General features: G+C 40.6%; 1 protein-coding gene across 1 annotated transcript in view; it reads left to right on the forward strand.

Annotated features, from left to right (window-relative positions):
* ITIH2 (inter-alpha-trypsin inhibitor heavy chain 2) overlaps positions 1–19,388 on the forward strand; it is a 37,464-nt gene extending 18,076 nt beyond the window's left edge. Inside the window, exons 10-21 of the mRNA XM_058532856.1 lie at positions 1,681–1,849; positions 2,445–2,570; positions 4,066–4,247; positions 5,179–5,364; positions 5,743–5,882; positions 7,789–7,958; positions 10,025–10,162; positions 15,013–15,126; positions 15,554–15,752; positions 16,315–16,487; positions 17,581–17,692; positions 19,241–19,388. Coding sequence (XP_058388839.1) covers positions 1,681–1,849; positions 2,445–2,570; positions 4,066–4,247; positions 5,179–5,364; positions 5,743–5,882; positions 7,789–7,958; positions 10,025–10,162; positions 15,013–15,126; positions 15,554–15,752; positions 16,315–16,487; positions 17,581–17,692; positions 19,241–19,388 — 1,857 coding nt within the window. The remainder of the gene's footprint in view (positions 1–1,680; positions 1,850–2,444; positions 2,571–4,065; positions 4,248–5,178; positions 5,365–5,742; positions 5,883–7,788; positions 7,959–10,024; positions 10,163–15,012; positions 15,127–15,553; positions 15,753–16,314; positions 16,488–17,580; positions 17,693–19,240) is intronic.
* The last annotated feature ends 1,190 nt before the right edge of the window (positions 19,389–20,578 follow it).

Genomic DNA, 20,578 nt, shown 5'->3' on the forward strand with positions numbered 1-20,578 from the left:
CTTAAGCTTTAAAGGAGATCTCTGGCTGCTACGCTGAGAACAGACTGGTGTGGAGGTGAGGGTGGAAGCGGGGAGGCCGGAGAAGAGGCTATTGCAATCATCCAGGCAAGAGATGCTGGTGGCTTGAACCTGGGTGGCAGTTGTGGATGTGGCGAGAAGTGATTGGATTCTGGAATCTGTTTTGAAGGTAGAGTAAACAAAATTTCCTAAAGCTGCGAGATGAGAGAAGGAAAAAGGACTGAAAGATGCTCCAAGCCTTTAGCCTGGGCAGTGGGAAAGAAGGATAGAGTTTGCCATCAGTGAGTTGAAAAGACAGGACGAAATCAGACTTTGTGGGGAATATCGGGGGTTCGGTTTTGGACACGTGAAGTCTGAGATATCTATTAAAATCCAAGTGGACGTGTCAAGCAGGCTGTTGGCTATACAAGTCTGGTGTTCAAAGATGAGACATCGAGATATACAATTAGGAGTCACTAGTATGTAGACGGTATTTACAGCAATGAGACTAGGTAAGAACCCGAAGGAGCAAGGGTAGATAGAGAAGAGAACCAAGAATGAACCTTAAGCTTCTCCAACAATTAGAATTTGGAGAGAAGAGGAGGAACCAGCATTGAAGACTAAGAAAACACAAGCAATGAGAGCAGGAGAAACTAAGAGAGTCCGAGGCTTTGGAAGACAATGAGGAAGTTGTATTAGGTGGATTGACCAGCTGGTTTAAATGCTGCTCATAGGTTGGGTCTGATGAGAAGTGAGAATAGGCCACTGGATTTAGCAACAACCTTGACAAGAGCAATTTCGGCGGAGGGATGATGGTGAAAACCTGAATGGGGTGGGTTCCAGAGAGAATAGGAAAAGATTTGGAGACAGTATGTTTAGACAGTTCTTTCAAGGAATTTTATTGCAAAGGGAAGCTGAGACGTGGGGAAAGTGGGTAAAAATGAGGTTTTTAAAGAGATGAGAAATAACAGTATGTTTTTATGTTTATGGAAATGTACCAATAAAGGAGGAAAATTTAAGATGTAAGAGAGGCAAAGGACAGTTGATAGAGCCACTTCCTTCAGTAGATGAGAGAGAATGAAATCTAGCTCACAAGTGCATGGATTCTCCTTAGGTAGAAATACTACTACTAGTTCTCCCATATTACCAGGCAGGAAGGAAAAGTGTATGGGCACAAATGTTGGTAGGTGGGATTTTATGATGGTGGGAGTTGTGGAAACTTTCCTCTGATTGCTTCAAATTCTCAGTGAAGTAGGAATCTAGGTCGTCAGCTGAGACAGGAGGAGGGAGGTGTTGGTGGTTTGAAGAGAAAGGAGATAAGAAGCAGTGGTTTAAGAGAGGCAGTGAGTAGATGGACTTGAGAAATATATTTGATTTGCAGGCACCACCATGTGAGCACCCAAGGTTTGTGATCTTTAACTTAGAATAAAACTAGTCAAAGTGATTGTGCATAACAAATAAGACAGTAAAAGTTTAAATATCAAAATGCAGACAATACATGTTCAGAATAAGTGAGAGATAGATCTGTCACTTACTCAGGTAGATTTAAGAGGTTTTCTGGAAGAATTATCTAGCTGGAGTCAGTACTTGAAAGATGACTAGGATGAATTATTGGTCTTCCTCCTTTCTTCTTAGGCTTAGAGCTTATGTAATGAGACCCCTCTCCACTCTCTTTCAAAATAGACGGTGGAAGCAATGAAGACCATATTGGATGACCTAAGAACTGAAGACCAATTCTCTGTTGTTGATTTCAACCACAACGTGCGAGCCTGGAGAAATGATTTAGTCTCAGCTACTAAAACACAAGTTGCAGATGCCAAAAAGTATATCGAGAAAATCCAGCCCCATGGAGGTGAGTGAGTTTGACCTAAGCCCAGCGAGAAACTTCCATGGGCTCAAATCTTGATTCACTGGAGAAGTATTATTTCCTACCACAGAGGTCTTTGCCCATTCTGCAGTTGTCTGCCTTAAATAATACATTTATTATTAAATGATGAATACTAAGCTGGTGGTGAATGTACAATGCGTAACCCATCCCACACAAGTTTTTAACCAACTTTCCTCAGAAGTGTCAGTAAGTGACACCAGCCTTCTTGTTACTTGCAGAGCATAAAATGTTACTGTCTATAGAACAGTGTCCAAGTATACGAGCAAGGCTGATTTAGGTAGCTTCCGTTTGGTGTTTAACAAAATGACAGACTGGTGCGTTGAAAGGGCTAATTTGTCTCTAAGGGGATAGTTACCACAAAATGAACATTTTACTCCACTGGGAGATCTTGACCAGCCTGGGCAAAATGTGTGTCACTTGGAAAGCAATAGAATGAGTTGAGTACTGAATAAATTATGCATGAGTAATCACCTGACAGATGAACCTGAACCCAAGATGTCACTATTTCTGTGCAAAGAAAGAATATATAATGGAACAGCCCATCATGTTGCTTGAACAGGCACAAACATCAATGAAGCACTCCTGCGGGCCATCTTTATTTTGAATGAAGCCAACAACTTGGGATTGTTGGACCCCAACTCAGTCTCCTTGATAATTTTGGTTTCTGACGGTGATCCCACAGTCGGCAAGTATCACTTCGGTTTTCTAGTGACAAATATTGTTACTGTTATTTCTTGGAAACGTTCTTTGCTTGAAATGGGAAATCTAATGGCATTTGCCTGAGTTTCTAAACCATGTTAAACCCACGCTCCCTAAAAGAAGGCTTCTTTTGACCTTGAAACACTCAGCCCAGTTAAACCAGTCCCCAGGTATTTTTCAGTGATACTCTCGAATCGTTCAGTTTTACCTCCACAATATGGGGAAACTTGAATTTTAACTGTAATAGTGTGCTATGGAGATTGCTGATATATACTAGTGAAATGCATTTATTTACTCAATTTAAGGCAGGTGGGATGATGTACGTGAGTGTGTGGTGTGTATTTACCCCAGGTCTCCAGTAGTACATCTGGATTCCGCAGTAACATACTCTCCCTCTGTCCTCCACGTGGCCCTCAAGTTACTCACTCCAACTGGAGAAATTACTTTTCTTCTTCTAATTTCTATTCTCTGGAGAAATTACAGATATCCTGTATGTTAAGCATTTTTCTTATCCACAAAATGGCTCAACATCTCTCTGCTTCTATCATGTACTTTTAATTTTATTTGCTTATTTGCTTATTATCTTTATAATGAGCAATATCAGTAAGAGGGAACACTAGATTGCGTTGCAGTGTCATGTAGACGAGGACAGTCTCTCACCTGCGCCTGACACAGCTCAGTGGAAGGAAAACAAGTGAGCCAGTCATGGCAATGGCAACCAGCGATTTAGAAAGACTAAGAACAACCATTCTATTAATGGTGAGACTGGGATGGCAGCCGTTATGTATTTGTTGTAGATTCTGTATGTTTCCTCTACCTTGGATCAGATTACTTTTAAAATTCAATTCTAGAATAAAATCATTAGGAAGAAAAGCAAACATAGTAAAAAATTAAGCCTGTTTCTCACACCTGTCCCTCAACCACCCAGGTCCTGTCACTGGAGGCAGTCACTGGTTACCAATTTCATGTGTATCTCTACAGAAATATTCTACACGTTATCTGTATACTATTTATACATATATACACATATATGTGAATATATACACACATATATACATACATATATGCATGCATATTATACAAATACATTCTGCATATACCAATCTTTACACTGATTTTTCCCCTTTAAAAATGTGCCTTTGAGATCATTCATTATCATTCTATACAAGTACATCAAGAGCTGCCCTCTTCTTTTTAATAACTGCATAGTATTTCACAGTGTGAATGTACCATAATTTGACCAATCTCCCTTATTGGCATACATGTAAGTGTTTCCCAATAACGTTGCTACGTACCATTGCTCATACTTCATTTCAACATGTATGAGTGCATCTGTGAGAAAAATTCCTAGTTGAGTCACCGGGTCAAAGGGTAAGTGCATTTTTAATTTTGACAAATTTTGCTAAACTGTCCTCCATGGATTTTCCAAAAACTTTACAACATTGCCTCCTTCCTTTCCTTTCTGTCATCATCAACTTTAGGTGAACTGAAGTTGTCAAAAATTCAGAAAAATGTGAAGCAGAACATCCAAGACAACATCTCCTTATTCAGCCTGGGGATAGGATTTGATGTAGATTATGATTTTTTGAAGAGGCTATCCAATGACAACCGTGGAATTGCTCATAGGATTTATGGAAACCAAGACACTTCTTCCCAGCTCAAGGTAACATTTTCTTCCTGTTCTTTTTTTTCTTCCCTTGAAATCATTCAACTAGCAATATCTGAAGCCTAAAAGAAGATGGCAGAATTTAAGTGAAAATTGCCATTTTTTCCATTATATTCGGTCACAAGAATCAGGAAAGTGTTCGATTCCTTTCTCATGCACCCCACCCTACTTGTATCTCTTCATTAACAATGAGATGAGAGACAGTAAAGAGATTAGCACGCAGTTCCCTACTCCCTGAACAAGTCTTCAGAGACACTATCAAAGCTTCTTGTGGCTCTCCAGTCCCGCTAAGCAATTGATCCTCCTTATCATCATGGCCACCTGTTTTCCCTTTAAAGTGCATTGGCCCCTCAGATATCAACTTTTTGTAATGTAACGCAGACCAAATTATAGCCTGTAAGTTTCCTTAAATGTAAAAGATATGAATTACTTGTTCATTTTGATTAAATGGACAGAAAAAGATGTAGGAGAAGAAGAACATACTTTACCCCACCTGTCAGTTCCAGGTACCATATATCAACGGCAAGCACCATATTTAAATTGGGAGATAGGTAAGGGATAAGGTTCTAATTTGAGAATATCAACCCAGCAGACTTTTCTTATTATAAGGTTCTAATTTGAGTATATCAACCCAGCAGACTTTTCTTATTATAAGTGCCCATCAACTTTTTGTGCTGATCACAACAGAAGAAAAAAATGCTGGGCTCTTAAACCAATGGTAATATTTTTAACAAATCTTTATCTTCTCTATGTCTCAGTTCGTCTGATAATTATGAGAATTTTCCTTGGTGCATGGCTTTCCACAGAGATACTGTGAGAATAAATTAAAAGATATCTGCTAAGCTTTTCAAGAATCTCAGAGAAAAATGCTTTAGACCTATAAAGTGGCATAACGATAATGCTTTCTCTGTTTTTTTATGAATTGTAGAAATTCTACAACCAAGTCTCTACTCCATTGCTCCGGAACATTCAGTTCAACTATCCTCATACGTCAGTAACAGATGTCACTCAAAATAGTTTCCATAACTTTTTTGGAGGCTCAGAGATTGTGGTGGCAGGAAAATTTGACCCTGATAAATCGGAGCAATTACAGGGCATTATCACTGCGACTTCGGTACATCTGCTTATCTGCTTATTCTAAAAATACTAACAGGTCCCCTGGATACAGTCCATCTTGTACATTAACAGGCTAACACTCTATATACCAAGACTCTTTCATGTAGAGTAAAAGCAGTAAGTGAAAGAGAAGGCATAAAAATATCTACGCCATCTTCCCAACTACTGTATAAACCCTTACCTTTTTCACCCCAAACTCAATCCCAAACTCTGGAGGTAGGCGCTGACTTCTTCTTTTCATTCTTTTAAATTATTTTGCATTCCCCTTGAAATTGCATGGCACCCTGATTCACTCACTGTAGGCATAAAAAATACGAATTGATTAACTATCATTCTGCTTCCCTGGTGTCTTTCAACTGAACCTTCCATCGTCCAGGCGAACACAGAGTTAGTCTTAGAAACCCTGGCTGAAATGGATGGCTTAGAGGATTTTCTATCAAGAGACAAGCACGCAGACCCTGATTTCACCAAGAAATTGTGGGCCTATCTGACAATCAACCAACTTCTGGCTGAGCGGTAAGGAGTGAAGAGGATGCCCCACAGGGATTTGCAAAAGTGAAAGGTCTGGCTTGACTATTTGAAGTAATACACAAAAAGAGATTGGAACCAAGAAAGGCAGCAAATTAATTCAGGGTTTGGATTATTGATTTCCACTGGTTCCAAGCACTTTAACTAAAGCTGGGTTGACTCGTCTTTCTTTTTTATTGAGGTGTAACATACATTAAGTGTGTGAAGTGCATGAATTTTAAGTGTACAGTTGAATGAATTTTTATACATATCACCCGTGTAATCACCACCCAGATCCAGATATAGAGCACTTCCATCATCTCTGAAGGTTCCTTCCTTCTCCTTCTCACTCAACACCCCCCTCCCATCTCCAATGGAAATCACTATCCCATCGTCTGTCACCATCAATTAGTTTTGTCTGTGACTAAATTTCATATAATGATACAATCTGTATTCTTTCATTTCTGGCTTCTTTCACTCCATATGATGTCTGTGAGATTCATCCAAGATGCTGTGGGTATCACTAGTTCATTTGCATCTACTTTAAAAACAGGTTGTTGTCCAAAGAGAAATTTATGATTAAGCGATTATGATATAATCACATAAGAAAGAGCTCCCTAATAGTTATCTATTTCATCTCTGGCTTCTCAGCTGACCTGCATTTAAACTCTCCAATATAGAATCTATATTTCTAGAATAATGAAGGAGTCTTTGACCACGCACATCAGAATTATATGGGAGTGTTGGATAAGAAAATTACCATTCCTAAGCCCCAGTCCGCCTGTTTGGTCGGATTCTTTTTTTTTTTTTTTTTTGTGAGGAAGATCAGCCCTGAGCTAACATCCATTCCAATCCTCCTCTTTTTGCTGAGGAAGACCGGCCCTGAGCTAACATTTATTGCCAATCCTCCTCCTTTTTTTCCCCCCTTTTCTCCCCAAAGCCCCAGTAGATAGTTGTATGTCATAGTTGCACATCCTTCTAGTTGCTGTACGTGGGACACCACCTTAGCATGGCGGGACAAGCCGTGTGTCGGTGCACGCCCGGTATCTGAACCCCGGCCGCCAGTAGCAGAGCGCGCACACTTAACCACTAAGCCAGGGGGCCGGCCCCGGTCGGATTCTTGAGAAGATGGAACAGGGTCATCTGAATTAGGTTGGGGAAAATGAAATACGGTTGTATAACTGTACTCGCAGAGAAAATCCATGGTGTCAATAAGCTTATAAGACAGACACAGGGCTATAGCTGTGGCTTTGAAGTAAGCGAGAGGTATCCCTACCCCTTTATAGAAGCGCAGTGGGTGCATTTAAAGGTATATAGAAAATTGCTGCAGAATTTAAATATTGATTTTTAAAAAACAATCCCTATAAAACAGATCAGTGGTTGCCAGGGGTTAAGGGGGCAGCAAGGATGAATAGGTGGAGCAGAGGAGATTTTTAGGGCATTGAAACTACTCTGTGTGATTCTACAATGGTGAATACATGTCCTTATACACTTGTCCAAACTCATAGACCGTACAACACCAAGAGTGAACCCTGATGTCAACTATGGACTCTGGGTGATGATGATGTGTCAGTGTAGGTTCATCGATTGTAACAAATGTCCCACACTGGTGGGGGATGTTGATAGTGGCAGAGGCTGTGCATGTATACGGGCAGGGGATATATGAGAAATCTCTGTACTTTCCACTTAATTTTGCTACGAACCTAAAACTGCTCCAAAAAAATTAACTCTATTAAAAAAATTTCCTTAGGACTACACAGCTAGATAAAATACTAAGCTTTGTGAAGCCAGTTAGTTCTATTCTACCTTGTGGCCCCCAGGGTCCTGGTTGAACCCGGAAGTGGTGGGGTTATAGAACTTCAACTCAGCCTTAAATGTAGTGATGTTCTCTAACATCTCTATTTCCTGAATACAGAAACCTGGCTCCTACAGCTGCTGCCAAAAGGAAAATTACAAAGACAATCTTGCAGATGTCTCTGGAACATCACATAGTGACCCCACTCACCTCGATGGTGATTGAGAATGAGGCTGGGGATGAGCGGATGCTGGCTGACTCCCCTCCGCAGGATCCTTCTTGCTGTTCAGGTCAGTGTTTCAATCTGGTGAAGTATGAGCAGTTGGCTTTCTTACTCTGCATCAAAGTCCTTCAACCTCTGCTTCTCTGCACACCCAGCCCACCTCAGGAACACCGGAGCTCTTCCTGTCAATTTCCTTTGGGGATAGCTTATTGCTGTGGTCTTCAAACATTTTTACTCATGTATCTCCCAAAGGAATTTTGAAAACCTATGTACCCCTTCACACATTTTTTAAATCAACGTTTAAAATTTTTCGCCTTGTTTAAATAATTGCAATGAATTTAATTTCTGGCATATTGTAAACACTGAGCTTTTAAAATAAAACTGTTACATCACTGTCTTAAGTGCATCCAATGACATGGAATTCCTAATTTGATACGCACCATCATCTATTTTAAAAAATGGATGAACAAATCCTATTTTAATTACTGGAAATTTTATATGTATTTTTTCTAGTTGAACTTGGATTTCCATTCCACTTTCTTGGCAGAATTGTGTCCTAATGTAATATATTTTTATGCTCAAAAATCTTTTATTGATCTTCATACTTCTCTGCAAGAAAAATATGTTTACAAATTTAAATTTTCTCTGTTTCTTATGATCACAGATTCTGAGTGTTCCAAGTTTTCTTCTGGATTGAATTTTATTAAAATTATTATGAGTAGACAATTATCAAAATAATATAAATATATTCTAAATTTTGATATACCTTAGAAGCAAAATTTTATTGGACATCATCTCTTGATGAGAAAAATGTGGCTGAATGTTTTTTCATGTACCTATGGGTGTTCTTTATTAATAGATTGAGAGAGACAAGATTCAGCATTAATTATAAAAAAATTTTTTATAGGCATAAGTCCTCATGATAAACCTTGTTGATATAGATAAGTAGATCAGAATGGAAAGAACTTGATATTGCAATGTCACTCACTTATCTGAACTTCTTTGAAGCTATAGGACGAAACTCACATAAGGATCTAGTATTAAAAAATTACTTTTAATGATCTATCAGACGTCAGCTCAGGCCCTACTCCAATTCTATCTAAAGTGAAGAATTGGAAACTTGCAAACAGATTTGTTTCCCAGTCGTTAGAGTCATTCTCATTTTTGGCACAACACCAATTTTCAAACGGACACTTTGGTTCCCAGGAGGTTTCTGCTGAAGGCAGGCAGGGAAAGAGCACGCCTTGTATCTGGAAACTAGGAGAAGGAGGATTTCTTAGGAAAGAGTATATGTGGAAGTTGAGAATCTAGAAATTGCCTTCAAAACGATCCATGATCTCTGTGCCCTGTGGCAAGTCCCCAGGTACGCCCAAGGGCTCAGCCGCCCAAGTTTAGAAGACCTTGGTTTATCCGCCTCCTTCCTGCCTCTCTTTCTTAGGACTGGTCCTATTGAAACATAGTCTTGAGAATGACCTGCATACACTGGCAGGATTGTTTTCTGCATTTTAAATTTTGTCCAAGTGAGACACTAACTTTACCATAGTGGTCCAGGGTTCAAGGAACTTTGACTACTGACATCCCAGTTACAGTAGCCTGGGGCCTCACAGCTAAATTTATCCAGGGAGAAACTCACCCCAAATAAACTGGCATTTATAGGTGATTTTATATCACCTGGATCAAATGCCTACGTGAACTGGCATTTGTTTCGTGAAAACTGGGAGACTGACTGCATATCAGAAAACAAAATGAACTTTTTGTAACCAGTAGGGGAACCTCTTTGGAAAACGAAATTGTTCAGATTGTTGTTTGGTGAGCAAATAGGGATAGATCCGAGAAGATGCCGATTGTAATCCAGGACTTCTCCAGAACCTAGACTGGACATTATCTCCCCAGCCTATGCTGAAGGCACAAGGCCATCCCCCAACCTCTACAGGGCACAGACCCTCGCCCAGGTCCCAGACTCTGCAGAGAACCCTACAGCATGATGACAGAGGAAGCCAGAAGAGTGAGAACTCTGGAACAGAAATAGAGGGAGAAAACCTTAGCTGTGCATAAAGTAGATTCTTGCAATTGTAAGCAACTTCCTTGGAAAAGTAAACCTGGAAACTAATGGATACAGATTTTTCTACACAGGTGCCCTGTATTATGGCAGCAAAGTAGCTCCAAGTTCAATCCCATCTTGGGCCAACCCTTCACCAACACCAGTGATCCCAATGCCTGCGAAAGGAGCTCGAGTGCTGCAGTCAACTCCTCCTCCACACGTGATAAGAGGTAAAAGACCTTCAACACGGCTTTCACATCCCACATCTCAATCGGATCATAATCTGTGGAGCATTTATATACGCCAATATAATCACTGTGCCCTGGGAAACCAGGTGACTTTTATAGACATCGTTGCCTTTCATTGAAAGATAGCTCCCTGTATTTGTCAGCTTGGGCTGCCATAAAAAAAATACGGTCTGGCTGGCTTAAACAATAGAAATTTATTTCTGACTATTCTGGAGGCTAGAAATCCAAGATCAAGGTGACAGCAAGGTAGATTTCATTTTCCTGGCTTGTAAGTGGCCGCCATTTTGCTGCGTGATCACATGACCGTTTCTTTGCGTGTGCCCCGTGAGAGAAAGAGGGCAAGATCTCTGATGTTTCTTCATATATGGGCACTAATCTCATCATGGGAGCCTCACCCTCATGACCTCATCTAACCTTAATTACCTCCCAGAGGCCCCATCTCCAATTACCATCATATTGGTGGTTAGGACTTCAACCTATGAATTTGGGGGGAACAATTCAGTTCCTATCACTCTGTTTCCAGCTGTGTGAGGTGAACCCTCTGGAATAGGAGAGATGCTCCTCTCATGCAGGGAGGGCCAATGAAGTACGAATGGATAGAGCATTCTCTCTGGAGGTTGTTTACACCACCTGTGCAAACTTGAGCAAGTCACTCAATGTTTCCACGCTTACTTCCTTCACGTAGAAAATAGGCACACTGATACTTACATAGCTAGGTTGTTGATTAAATGTGAAACATCTTTAAAGGGCTAGTACATGATAGCCACTCAATAAATAGATGTTACTGTTAAAGACTAGGAGCTATAAATTTTATCATCAAAAATACGTGAATGTTGTTTCCTGTATAACTACCTTATTTTGTGAAGTTGTTTGTTTATTTGCTTGTTTGTTTTGCATAGTGTATAAAAAGTCCTAGTTTTTCTTAGTCTTAAAAAAACCTTTCTACAAATGATTTCAATGGGAGCTACAAGTAGTAGACGTGATCATCTGAAAGCCGGGAAAACATATTTCCTTATGAGAGTATTGAAGGTTTCCTTGAGTAGATTTCTTTGCCTTCCATTGTCAACCTCTCCAGAGTCTTCTCTGTCAACCAGCGAGAGTGAGGAGCTGGCTGAGGAGCTAGGAGAGAGAAGATCTCCTCTCCCATTCCTGGTCTTGTATTGCTGCCTCTCACCGAAAGAAATTACAGCTGTCTAGTTAGCTAGACATGTGTAGAAAGCCTGTGCACATTTTTCTTTCTTTTCTTTTTATTAGAAAGGAGTAAATCTCAACATTCAAAGAGAGAGCACATCCCTCTCCCTATCAGAAGGTCCAAAGTACCAGCTTAACTTGGGTTGTTTGAAATTTAAATATCAGAGTAGCTCTTGATGTTTCTAGAAATGTGCAGCTTTTCTGCGTGAAATACAGACTCTTCTATCCAGAAATCCTCAGACCCAATTTCTCAAGACTGTATACCCACCACTCACCAAACGTCATATTGTAACAGAGAAAACGTAGCAAGGACTCTGAGTTGATATATAAAGTGATTTCATCTCACCCCTATGGCTCATCTCTAAAATTATTATTTGTGGGCCAAAAGTGATTTGCTTCTTTCCTCTTTTTTTGCTGATAATCTTCATACAGCCACCCTTCTACTCTCCTACCCCATCACCTCCAACTCTGAGCTTAATGGAGGACCCTGCGTTTAACATTCATTAGAAGTAGCAGTCTTATCAAGCTCCATGTATGAGGAGGGAATGTATGTGGAAGATTATCCTCTTTGAAGAACTGCTATTTTTACTCTGCCTTTCCAATGAGTGGCTTCTAAGAGCAAGAGATGATTGCAATGACAATGAGTGAGCCACGTAAACAGTTTGCAAAATAAAGCTTTTGTAGAAAAATGTAAATATAAAGTTAATTTATGTTTAAGTATTCTTCCCAGTAAGAATGCAGTGCTTCCTCCGACTTTATAGTCTCTCCTGTATGATGTGGCAAAAAGGACGAGGTCTTGGGAGTCAGACAGTCCTGGGGTCAAACTCTGCCCACGTGACCTTTGCCCAGACACTGAAACCTCTCCAGGTCTCAGTTAGCCCACCTGTAAGATGGGGAGGATAATATCTCCCCTGCAGGTGGTTGTAAAGTAAGTTTCTGTTCCTAGTAGAAGCTCAATAAACACTGGCTCGTCTTATGCCCATAAACCCCAGGTCCTTAGGAACCTACGAAGTTAGTCACGGGCGTCCTCAAACTACTTTCACCCTAATCAAAATTTAAGGCTGCACAGACTAACTTTAACATGATGTTTCATTTCTGTTGCCTAGAATTATATCCAGTCAATATGGCAGCACTGGTTCGCTGTTGCTTATCGCAACGTCTGATTGGTGGAATTTGGGTTAATTAAAATGGCAAAACCTATCATATCTTTAATAAAAGCAACTTCCGTCAAACAAAATATTTCAAAACACCATTATTTGTGTAGAGGAAGGAGGTGATCATAATAAAATGATTTTTTAATTAAAAAAAAAAAGAAAGAGAGAGAGCTGGGAACTTTTGTTCTGTGTTTTAATGATGCCCTCTAGTGCCTAGCTCCAACACAAAATCAATTAACCAAGAATATTGACTACACAGCATGAGCTTGGTGGTGTGAGGGGTGTAAAGAGGTACACGATTTTGTTCCTGCTCCCTCGATTTCAAGTTCCAAAATACACACTTGAAAATGAATGAGCATTTCAGAGTGGTTGGGAGAATGGGCTGTAATCAGACAGTGTGGCTTTCAGCCATAGCTCTGCCACTCACTAAGTCTGCGATGTGACCCAGGCAGGTCACCTGTCCTCTGCAGGGATCTGGTGAGCATGAGTTGAGCTAACGTTTGCAAGGAGCTTTGCGAGAATATCTAGGAAACAGTAACCTCTCAATGAATAGTAGCCTGCTCTTCCAATTTTATTCTGAAAAATACAACCACTGCAGTTCTTTCAACTCAAGCCTTTCTCTTCAATCCCTTCAATGACGGGGGCTAGAAGACTGGAAGGGCTAAGCTGTTCCTCTCCACTCAGTTACCAGATAGATGCCTCCTGAATATTCCCTCCCTCACCAACCCCATTTACCATCCTAGTTCTTGAATTTAACATTTCTTGCCTGGCTTACTGCTGCTTTAGCTGCTAAATCATCCTCCTATGTCTACTTTCCACTACTTAATTTAAACTGCAACCAGTAATTTTCCTAAAATGAGGGTCAAATCATGTCACCTTTATTCTCAAAAAGCTTTAATAGCTACTCAAGAGAATAAACGTCCATTCTCTAGCACGGTGTTCCCCGGTCTCTAGGACCTACATTTTTAGTCTTATCTTTCTCTATATTCTTCAAGAACCCATCCTCTAGTCACATTGAGTTACTTCCTAAACAAATCATCAACTTTTCTACCTGCATGCCTTTCCTCATTCTGTACACTCAGAATAAAACATCTCTCTCCTGAGTCTTTGTCTTCCCCTCTTCTCCTGCCTTCAAGATTTACTTCAAAAGCCAGCTCCTTCATAAGGCCGTTCTCACCTTGCCCGGGTGGAGTTGACCATCCTTTCCTCTTCCTTCTCAGATCATTGCGCTTGGGCCATTTTTGTGTCATTTACTTCATTCTTTCTTACATTAGCAGTTATGTCTGCCTCCATTAAAGAAAAAATAATATTCTAACTGTTAAAGAAAAAAATTATTCACAACACTTGTTAAGGCACGGTCAGGAAGACTTGATTCAAGGGGGCCATCATGATGGGTGTAGGGACCACTGCAATGGGGTCTTGCAGTGGGGGAGAGAGATTGGAGTCACTCTGAATACAGTGTGGGAAAGTGGGAGTTTATAGATAAGGAGCAGAGTGGAGTCAGTGGGTGGGAAATTACTAAGAGGAAACATCAGGGGTGAGGGGGTTCTGGTTAAACCAACCTAACAGGATTCTTGCTGAAGGCAGGCCAGGTGATCGGGTGTCACCTGGGGGATGGTGGGGGATGAGGAATCCCGTCAGATGTCGAGGGTGGGGGTTTCTGTTAAACTGACTTACCTGGATTCTTGCTAAAATTGGACAATGCAGAGATGAACACGGAAGTCCAAAAGCCGTGCCTAGTTGAAAATTTCAGGGGAGCCCGAGTAGAGTTTGGTCAAGGAGAGAATCTTTGTCACTCCTTCATTTAATTGTTACTTTCTTGAAGGTACAAACCATGACATTTATAGCGACACCAAACATTGTTAATGCAGTGTTTTGCACAGTTTTTTTTTTCTCACCAAATATTTGATGAATGGTTAAACAAACGAACAAACAGATCAGCCAGAATAACGGTGTCCAGTAACAAAGGAGTACTCTCTTGGGAGTAGCTTGACCCTTCATTGCTCTTGGAATCAATATTAATCTGTATGCCAACAAATAATATTATGTCTCCTTTATTTTTATGCACTGTGTATGGCTACTTAACAAATACGTATCTTTTTATCTATACACACTCATTGTATATATATAGATACACATATGTGGTATATATATATGTATGTATACATAGTGTGTGTGTGTATATGCTTCTTATTCCTGTGTCTTTCTTATTCATTTTTGTCTCTAGCCTAGTACATACGAGATAGCTACAGAATAAATATCCACCATATTTGTAAAATAACATAAAGTTCTGACGGAAGCTCCATGAGGAAGGGACAATGGGCTTGGACCACTCAGCTCCCAGTGCCTAGAACAGTACCTAGCATATAGTAGAAGCACAATAAATATTTCTTCTTGCTAAATTAAAGATGCTCAGGAATAAAACACTGTTCAAAATCATCTTCCTTTCTGTGATTTTGTTTTCATTTTACTTTGTATATTTTCCAGTTGAAAATGACCCACACTTCATCATTTACCTACCAAAAAGCCAAAAGAATATTTGTTTCAATATTGACTCAGAACCTGGAAAAATCCTCAACCTTGTTTCTGATCCAGAATCAGGTAAAATAAAAAGATATTGTATTCGAATTAGACAATTAGATCATTGTCATGTTTCCCTGTCACTACCTGGGACGACTTTGTTTCTCATCTTAATAGAAGGCCTATATTTTTCAACCTCCAATAATTAGTAAAAAATGAATTATAAATATATTCCTAAGTATTCAAAATATTACAGATAAAATACTTTCTCTGAGTATGAACTAATTATATCTTAACATGATATAATTAATTTAAACTAGAATAAAACATAGTTATAAAGTGAGAGTTATAAATGAAAAAAACATTATGTAAATCCAGAAGCAAAAAATAATAATTTCCCCATATTGTCAAGTTTTATAAATTTGAATTATTGCATTATTTGAATTATTTGCACACATGCAGGACAATGGCACACAAGGGAGAAAAAAACCCTTTTTATTTCCTGCAGGGATTTTGGTCAATGGACAACTCATTGGTGCCAAGAAGCCCAAGAATGAGAAGCTAAGCACGTATTTTGGGAAACTGGGATTTTATTTCCAAAGCGAAGACATGAAAATAGAAATCAGCACTGAGAGCATCACTCTGAGGCGGGGCTCTCGTACGTCCACCTTGTCCTGGTCTGACACCGCTCGCGTCATTAATCAAAGGCAAGTATTATTATTATGGCTGAATTCGGGGTCAACCCTGACACATGACTGCATAAATAAATCCAGACATCTGCAACATAGACACACAACTTAAAATCATCATATTAAATATGAAGAAGTGGAGGTTCAGAAGCATTTCTGTTACCCACTCCCCTCTTTCTGGCAACAGAATCTATGTTCTTTGGTCACTGTGTGTCTCAGCACTGACCTAGTGCCTGTCATACAGGAATTCCTCAATAAATATGTGTCGGACAAGTGAATGACTCCATCAACCGAAATCCACAGCCGATTATGTCAGAGCGTGCTCAGAAACACTATAAGTGTGTCATGAATAATGTTCTCATCAGTATCTTTTAATTGTTTATGTACAAACATATAAGTTGACAGATTTTAGAGCTGGGAGTTAAAACACCAACATTTCGTAGCAAAAGCGTTGTAAAGCTCTTGGAAAAGTAGTGGGGTTGTACTGGGAGGAATGGAGAGTTCATGAGAGGTGAGAGGAATGACTTTCGAAAAACAGTCTGTTCTGGAGTCGTTAATTCCTTCTCGACTTTCCCACTAGGGTGCTTGTCTCAGTGAAGAAAGAGAAAACTGTGACTATCACCCTGGATAAAGACACGTCCTTCTCTGTCCTACTTCATCGCGTTTGGAAGAAGCATCCAATCAACGTAGACTTTTTGGGGATCTATGTTCCTCCCACAAACAAGTTTTCGCCTAATGTACACGGACTAATAGGTAAAGTGTAAATCGACCGTCTGACAAGTGTGGGACCCCTCTAGGTCTTGAATAGCTTTGGATGACAGTGGTTAGAAGTTGGGAAAGTGACAGGTGTGGACTTGAGCACAGCGAGGACCCATGTTATGTGCCTGGGTCTTAATTTATAAAAGTGGCTGAGTGATGACACAAAGAGGTCAATGGCGTTGAAAGAAGTGTTTATTGTTACTCACAGTTTCCCCTAGAAACAAGAGGCAGGGCTTACCATGAGGACCACAGGAGGAAGGCCAGGTCTGGGTCAGGAAGCGGAAGCAGGAGGAAGTGATAGGTTCAGGCCAGAGCCTTTATTGGGGGTTCCACGGGAAAGACAAGGCAGAGCAGGGTAAACAGTTTAGGGCTGGCTGGTTTGCATAATCCCTGCAGGCTTTGACTTATAGGGTGGTCTCTAGTTGCCTGGTCTCTGGCCCTGGAATGTTTCTTCTGGGTTGTACAGGCCAGATAGAAGAGGTCTGGCTCTGAGTTGGTTAGCTTGAACATCAAAGGCGTGCTCCTGGCAGAGTCCCTCGCTAGCCTTCAGAATTGGCCATCCCTGGGAGGGGCAGTCTCTCCCCAGCCAGACAGGGTTTTTAAGAAGTTAAAACATCACCATATACAGAAAATAAAAAACACAATTAATACAACCCAACATAGTAGTAGGGGGTGACCCAGTAATGCCATAGCCAGGACCATCTGCTGTTCCAGACAATCAGGGTTTCTAGCTCGACTTTCCCCACTTTTAAAAGAATGGTTCCAATTTAAGCATATGACATCACAAACTTTGTTTCTAGGATCTGAGCCATGCGCTCCGGTGCTGCCCTTCACCCCCCGACACCAGGGCGTTCAATTTACTTTCTGGTCCGGTGGATCAGCCTCATATGTAAATGACCACGGGCTGAGCAGCAGGGATTTGCTCTCAAGAAGGACCCATCCCTCCCATTGCTGCTCCCTTTTCTTCCCAATATGTCTTTCTCCTCTAAAAATTCTGGAGGGAGGACCAAAATGCAGCTTGGATCAAACGATGAGCCTATTTCCCCCGGATTACACGTAAATCAGTGTGTGGACCTTGTCTCCCTAGGCCAGTTCATGTGTGAGCCAAAGATACACATCTTCAATGAGCAACCAGGAAAGGACTCCAAGAAGCCAGAGGCAACCATGGAGGTGAAAGGACAGAAGCTGACTGTCACCAGGTAGGCCTCAGATGCATCGCCAGTAACGACAGTGACGGAAAGGGCTCCTACTAGGGTTGGACTCACACAGCAAAACAGAAGAGCAAGAAAAGCTGTTTTAAATGCTACCTTTGTCAAACTAAACAATTCATCAGGAATAGACACACGCCTAACATTTGCATAAGGACGCTGCAGACAGTCCATCTTAAGCGCAAATAATGACTAGATATGTAAATATGGTGTACCATAAACTGCTGAGATTAATTAATCTGTGGTTTTCACCTTCATACATTAGAAGCCCTATGGTCACAGGTTGGATAATTGAAAAAGATGATTAAAGGAGGAAATTGTGAAAATACGTATGCGCCATAGTGCTAGAGAAAGAACATATATTTTTATGTAGGGTAGAGCCTTCTTTCTGAGTATGTATCTACTGAATGCATTTCTGTGTAGCTTTTCTTACACAAGCCATATCCATATGCTTCATTTCAAAGTGAGAACTTAGATACTTGTAAAGTATTCTGAGTTTAAAATTCTTATAAATCTTTGTAATTTTTCCCAGTCTTTTACAGTTGTCTCACCCATGCCTAATTGGGCAACTTTTTAAAACATTTTTTGCCTTTTTAGAGTTTTTACAAAGCAGCCAACTTTGCTTTATGAGAAATGACTCTTTTTGCACACAAGGGACATTGGCTTCTACGTAATTAAACCATAAATTATAATAATTATTAAATCATAAAATTACAATAATAAATACCACCGTGAAAATAGATTTGTGAACTAAAGCAATGGACTCTTAGTGAGTATACCACTCAACTGGTATCAGTTTACTAGAGCTCAGCTAGTTACCAGTGGGCATCAGGAAGCATGTTTGCTAGAAGAAATGGTGAGCACAGTTAATAACAGTAATAATAATAATCTGAGGTTGGTAAACGCACATCTACCATACTCTAACGGCAAAAGGTAAAGGTTGGGCCTCAATTTTATCTACTGCAAGCACCTCATGATGCGTGACTGGAACCAAGTTGACCTGTGGGCCATGTACGATTATATACATTTTAAAGCTCATTGATGGAAATATGCCATGTAATTTTTCAAATCATTAGCTTCTGTATCCTTTAAATGGAAGACATGAATTTCTCAGAAACAGCTGGCATCGCCCTTTAATAGAATACTCACCCCTACAGTGAAGGTGAGAGGTGCCTCAGATTCATTCTGCAGGTAACAAGTGAGGTTAGCGCCAACACATTGGAGTTTTGTTCCCGCCTTCTTTCCATTTGAAAGTTAATTTGCATTCTTTGCCTTGCTGGACAAGTCCATATTGGTCAGTCTCCGTAAGGGTTGTTTGAATTATCTAAAGACACACAGCTTATTCTCTGTCCTGCCAACACCATGCCCCAGGCTCTGATGTTTCCCACCACCTGGGGAGCAGGGAGGGGTGGGGGCAGGCAGATATGGCGCTAGAAGGGGTGCAAAGAATGGCAAGGGAGGGGACAGGTCTCCGTTGTAGATATGCAGGCTGCCGCGCCTTGGTCTGCGCCCTAACCTTATGCACGGTTTTCCCTGCAGAGGCCTACAGAAAGACTACCGAACGGATATAGCGTTTGGAACAGAGGTTCCCTGTTGGTTTGTGCACAACAGCGGAAAAGGATTCATCGATGGACATTACAAGGATTACTTGGTGCCTCAGCTCTATAGCTTTCTCAAATGGCCTTGAAGGTTTCTAGCTTTGGAAATTACACATAGAAACATACATTTTTCCCTGCCACTTTTGCAATCATTCTTCAGTTTGAATAATTAAAAACTAACCAGATATCGTGCTGGTTTATAAAACCTGTTAACACATCTGAAGAAAATAAATACTTTGCCAAGAAGTTTTAGGATTTTGTGGCGTTTTCGGGGGCTGAGGTGTCTTCATCAAGGCGATGCACAGGAAAGCTGCTATGGCAAGTTGAGAGGGCACCCAGCCTGAGCCCCAGATTTGGCAGTTACCGTGATGACTTCACTGTTGTTGACTGTCAGGTCCTCAACCTCGCAGACTGAGTACATTTTCACACTGTCAGTTACATGGGAAGTTTAATAATGCGAAGGTTATTTAGTGAACATGGAATAGGAACAGGAGAAGTTACTTATCTTGATTGTTTTGTGGCTGTATCTGCCAAAGCCCTGTTACCCTCTGTCAGCATAGCCTTGCCAAGATTCCTGTGACTGCCCAATAGGCTCAGCCAAGATTCCTTCCGTAGTGCTGGCCTTGGAGACCCTTTGTAGTCCAAGAGGCCTGTATTAGGGTTCTCCAGAGAAAGAGAACCAATAGAATACATTTATACATATATATACACATACATATATATATACATACATGTATACACATACAATAGCTATACATATATATGTATATAGGGGTGTGTGTGTGTATATATATATATATAAAGCAATTTACTATAAGGAATTGGCTCATGTGATTATGAAGGCTGGTAGCCTAAAATCTGCAGGATGAACTGATGGTGCAGGAGACCCAGGCAAAACCCACGTTCTGGTTTAAAGGCTGTTAGGCAGGAAGAGCCAATGTCGCAGATGAAGGCCAAAGGCAGTCAGCTGGACAATTCCCTTACTTGCGGGAGAGTCAGTCTTTTCGTTCTATTCAGGCCTTCAACTGATTAGATGAGACCCATCCACATTAGGGAGGGCAATCTGCTTTACACAGTCTACCCATTTAAATGTCAATTTCATCCAAAAATACCCTCGTGGAAATAAGTAGAATAATGTTTGACCAACTGTCTGGGCACCCGTGGCCCAGCCAAGCTGACACTTGAAGTTGACCATCACAAGTCAACCTCATTGTGTTCACACAGCCACTCTCCAAATATAATGCAATTGGGTAGGTGTCTGCTTATTAAATTACAATCA

The sequence above is a fragment of the Diceros bicornis genome, chromosome 36 (assembly GCF_020826845.1).
Source record: "Diceros bicornis minor isolate mBicDic1 chromosome 36, mDicBic1.mat.cur, whole genome shotgun sequence".
In the NCBI taxonomy this organism is placed as follows: domain Eukaryota; kingdom Metazoa; phylum Chordata; class Mammalia; order Perissodactyla; family Rhinocerotidae; genus Diceros; species Diceros bicornis.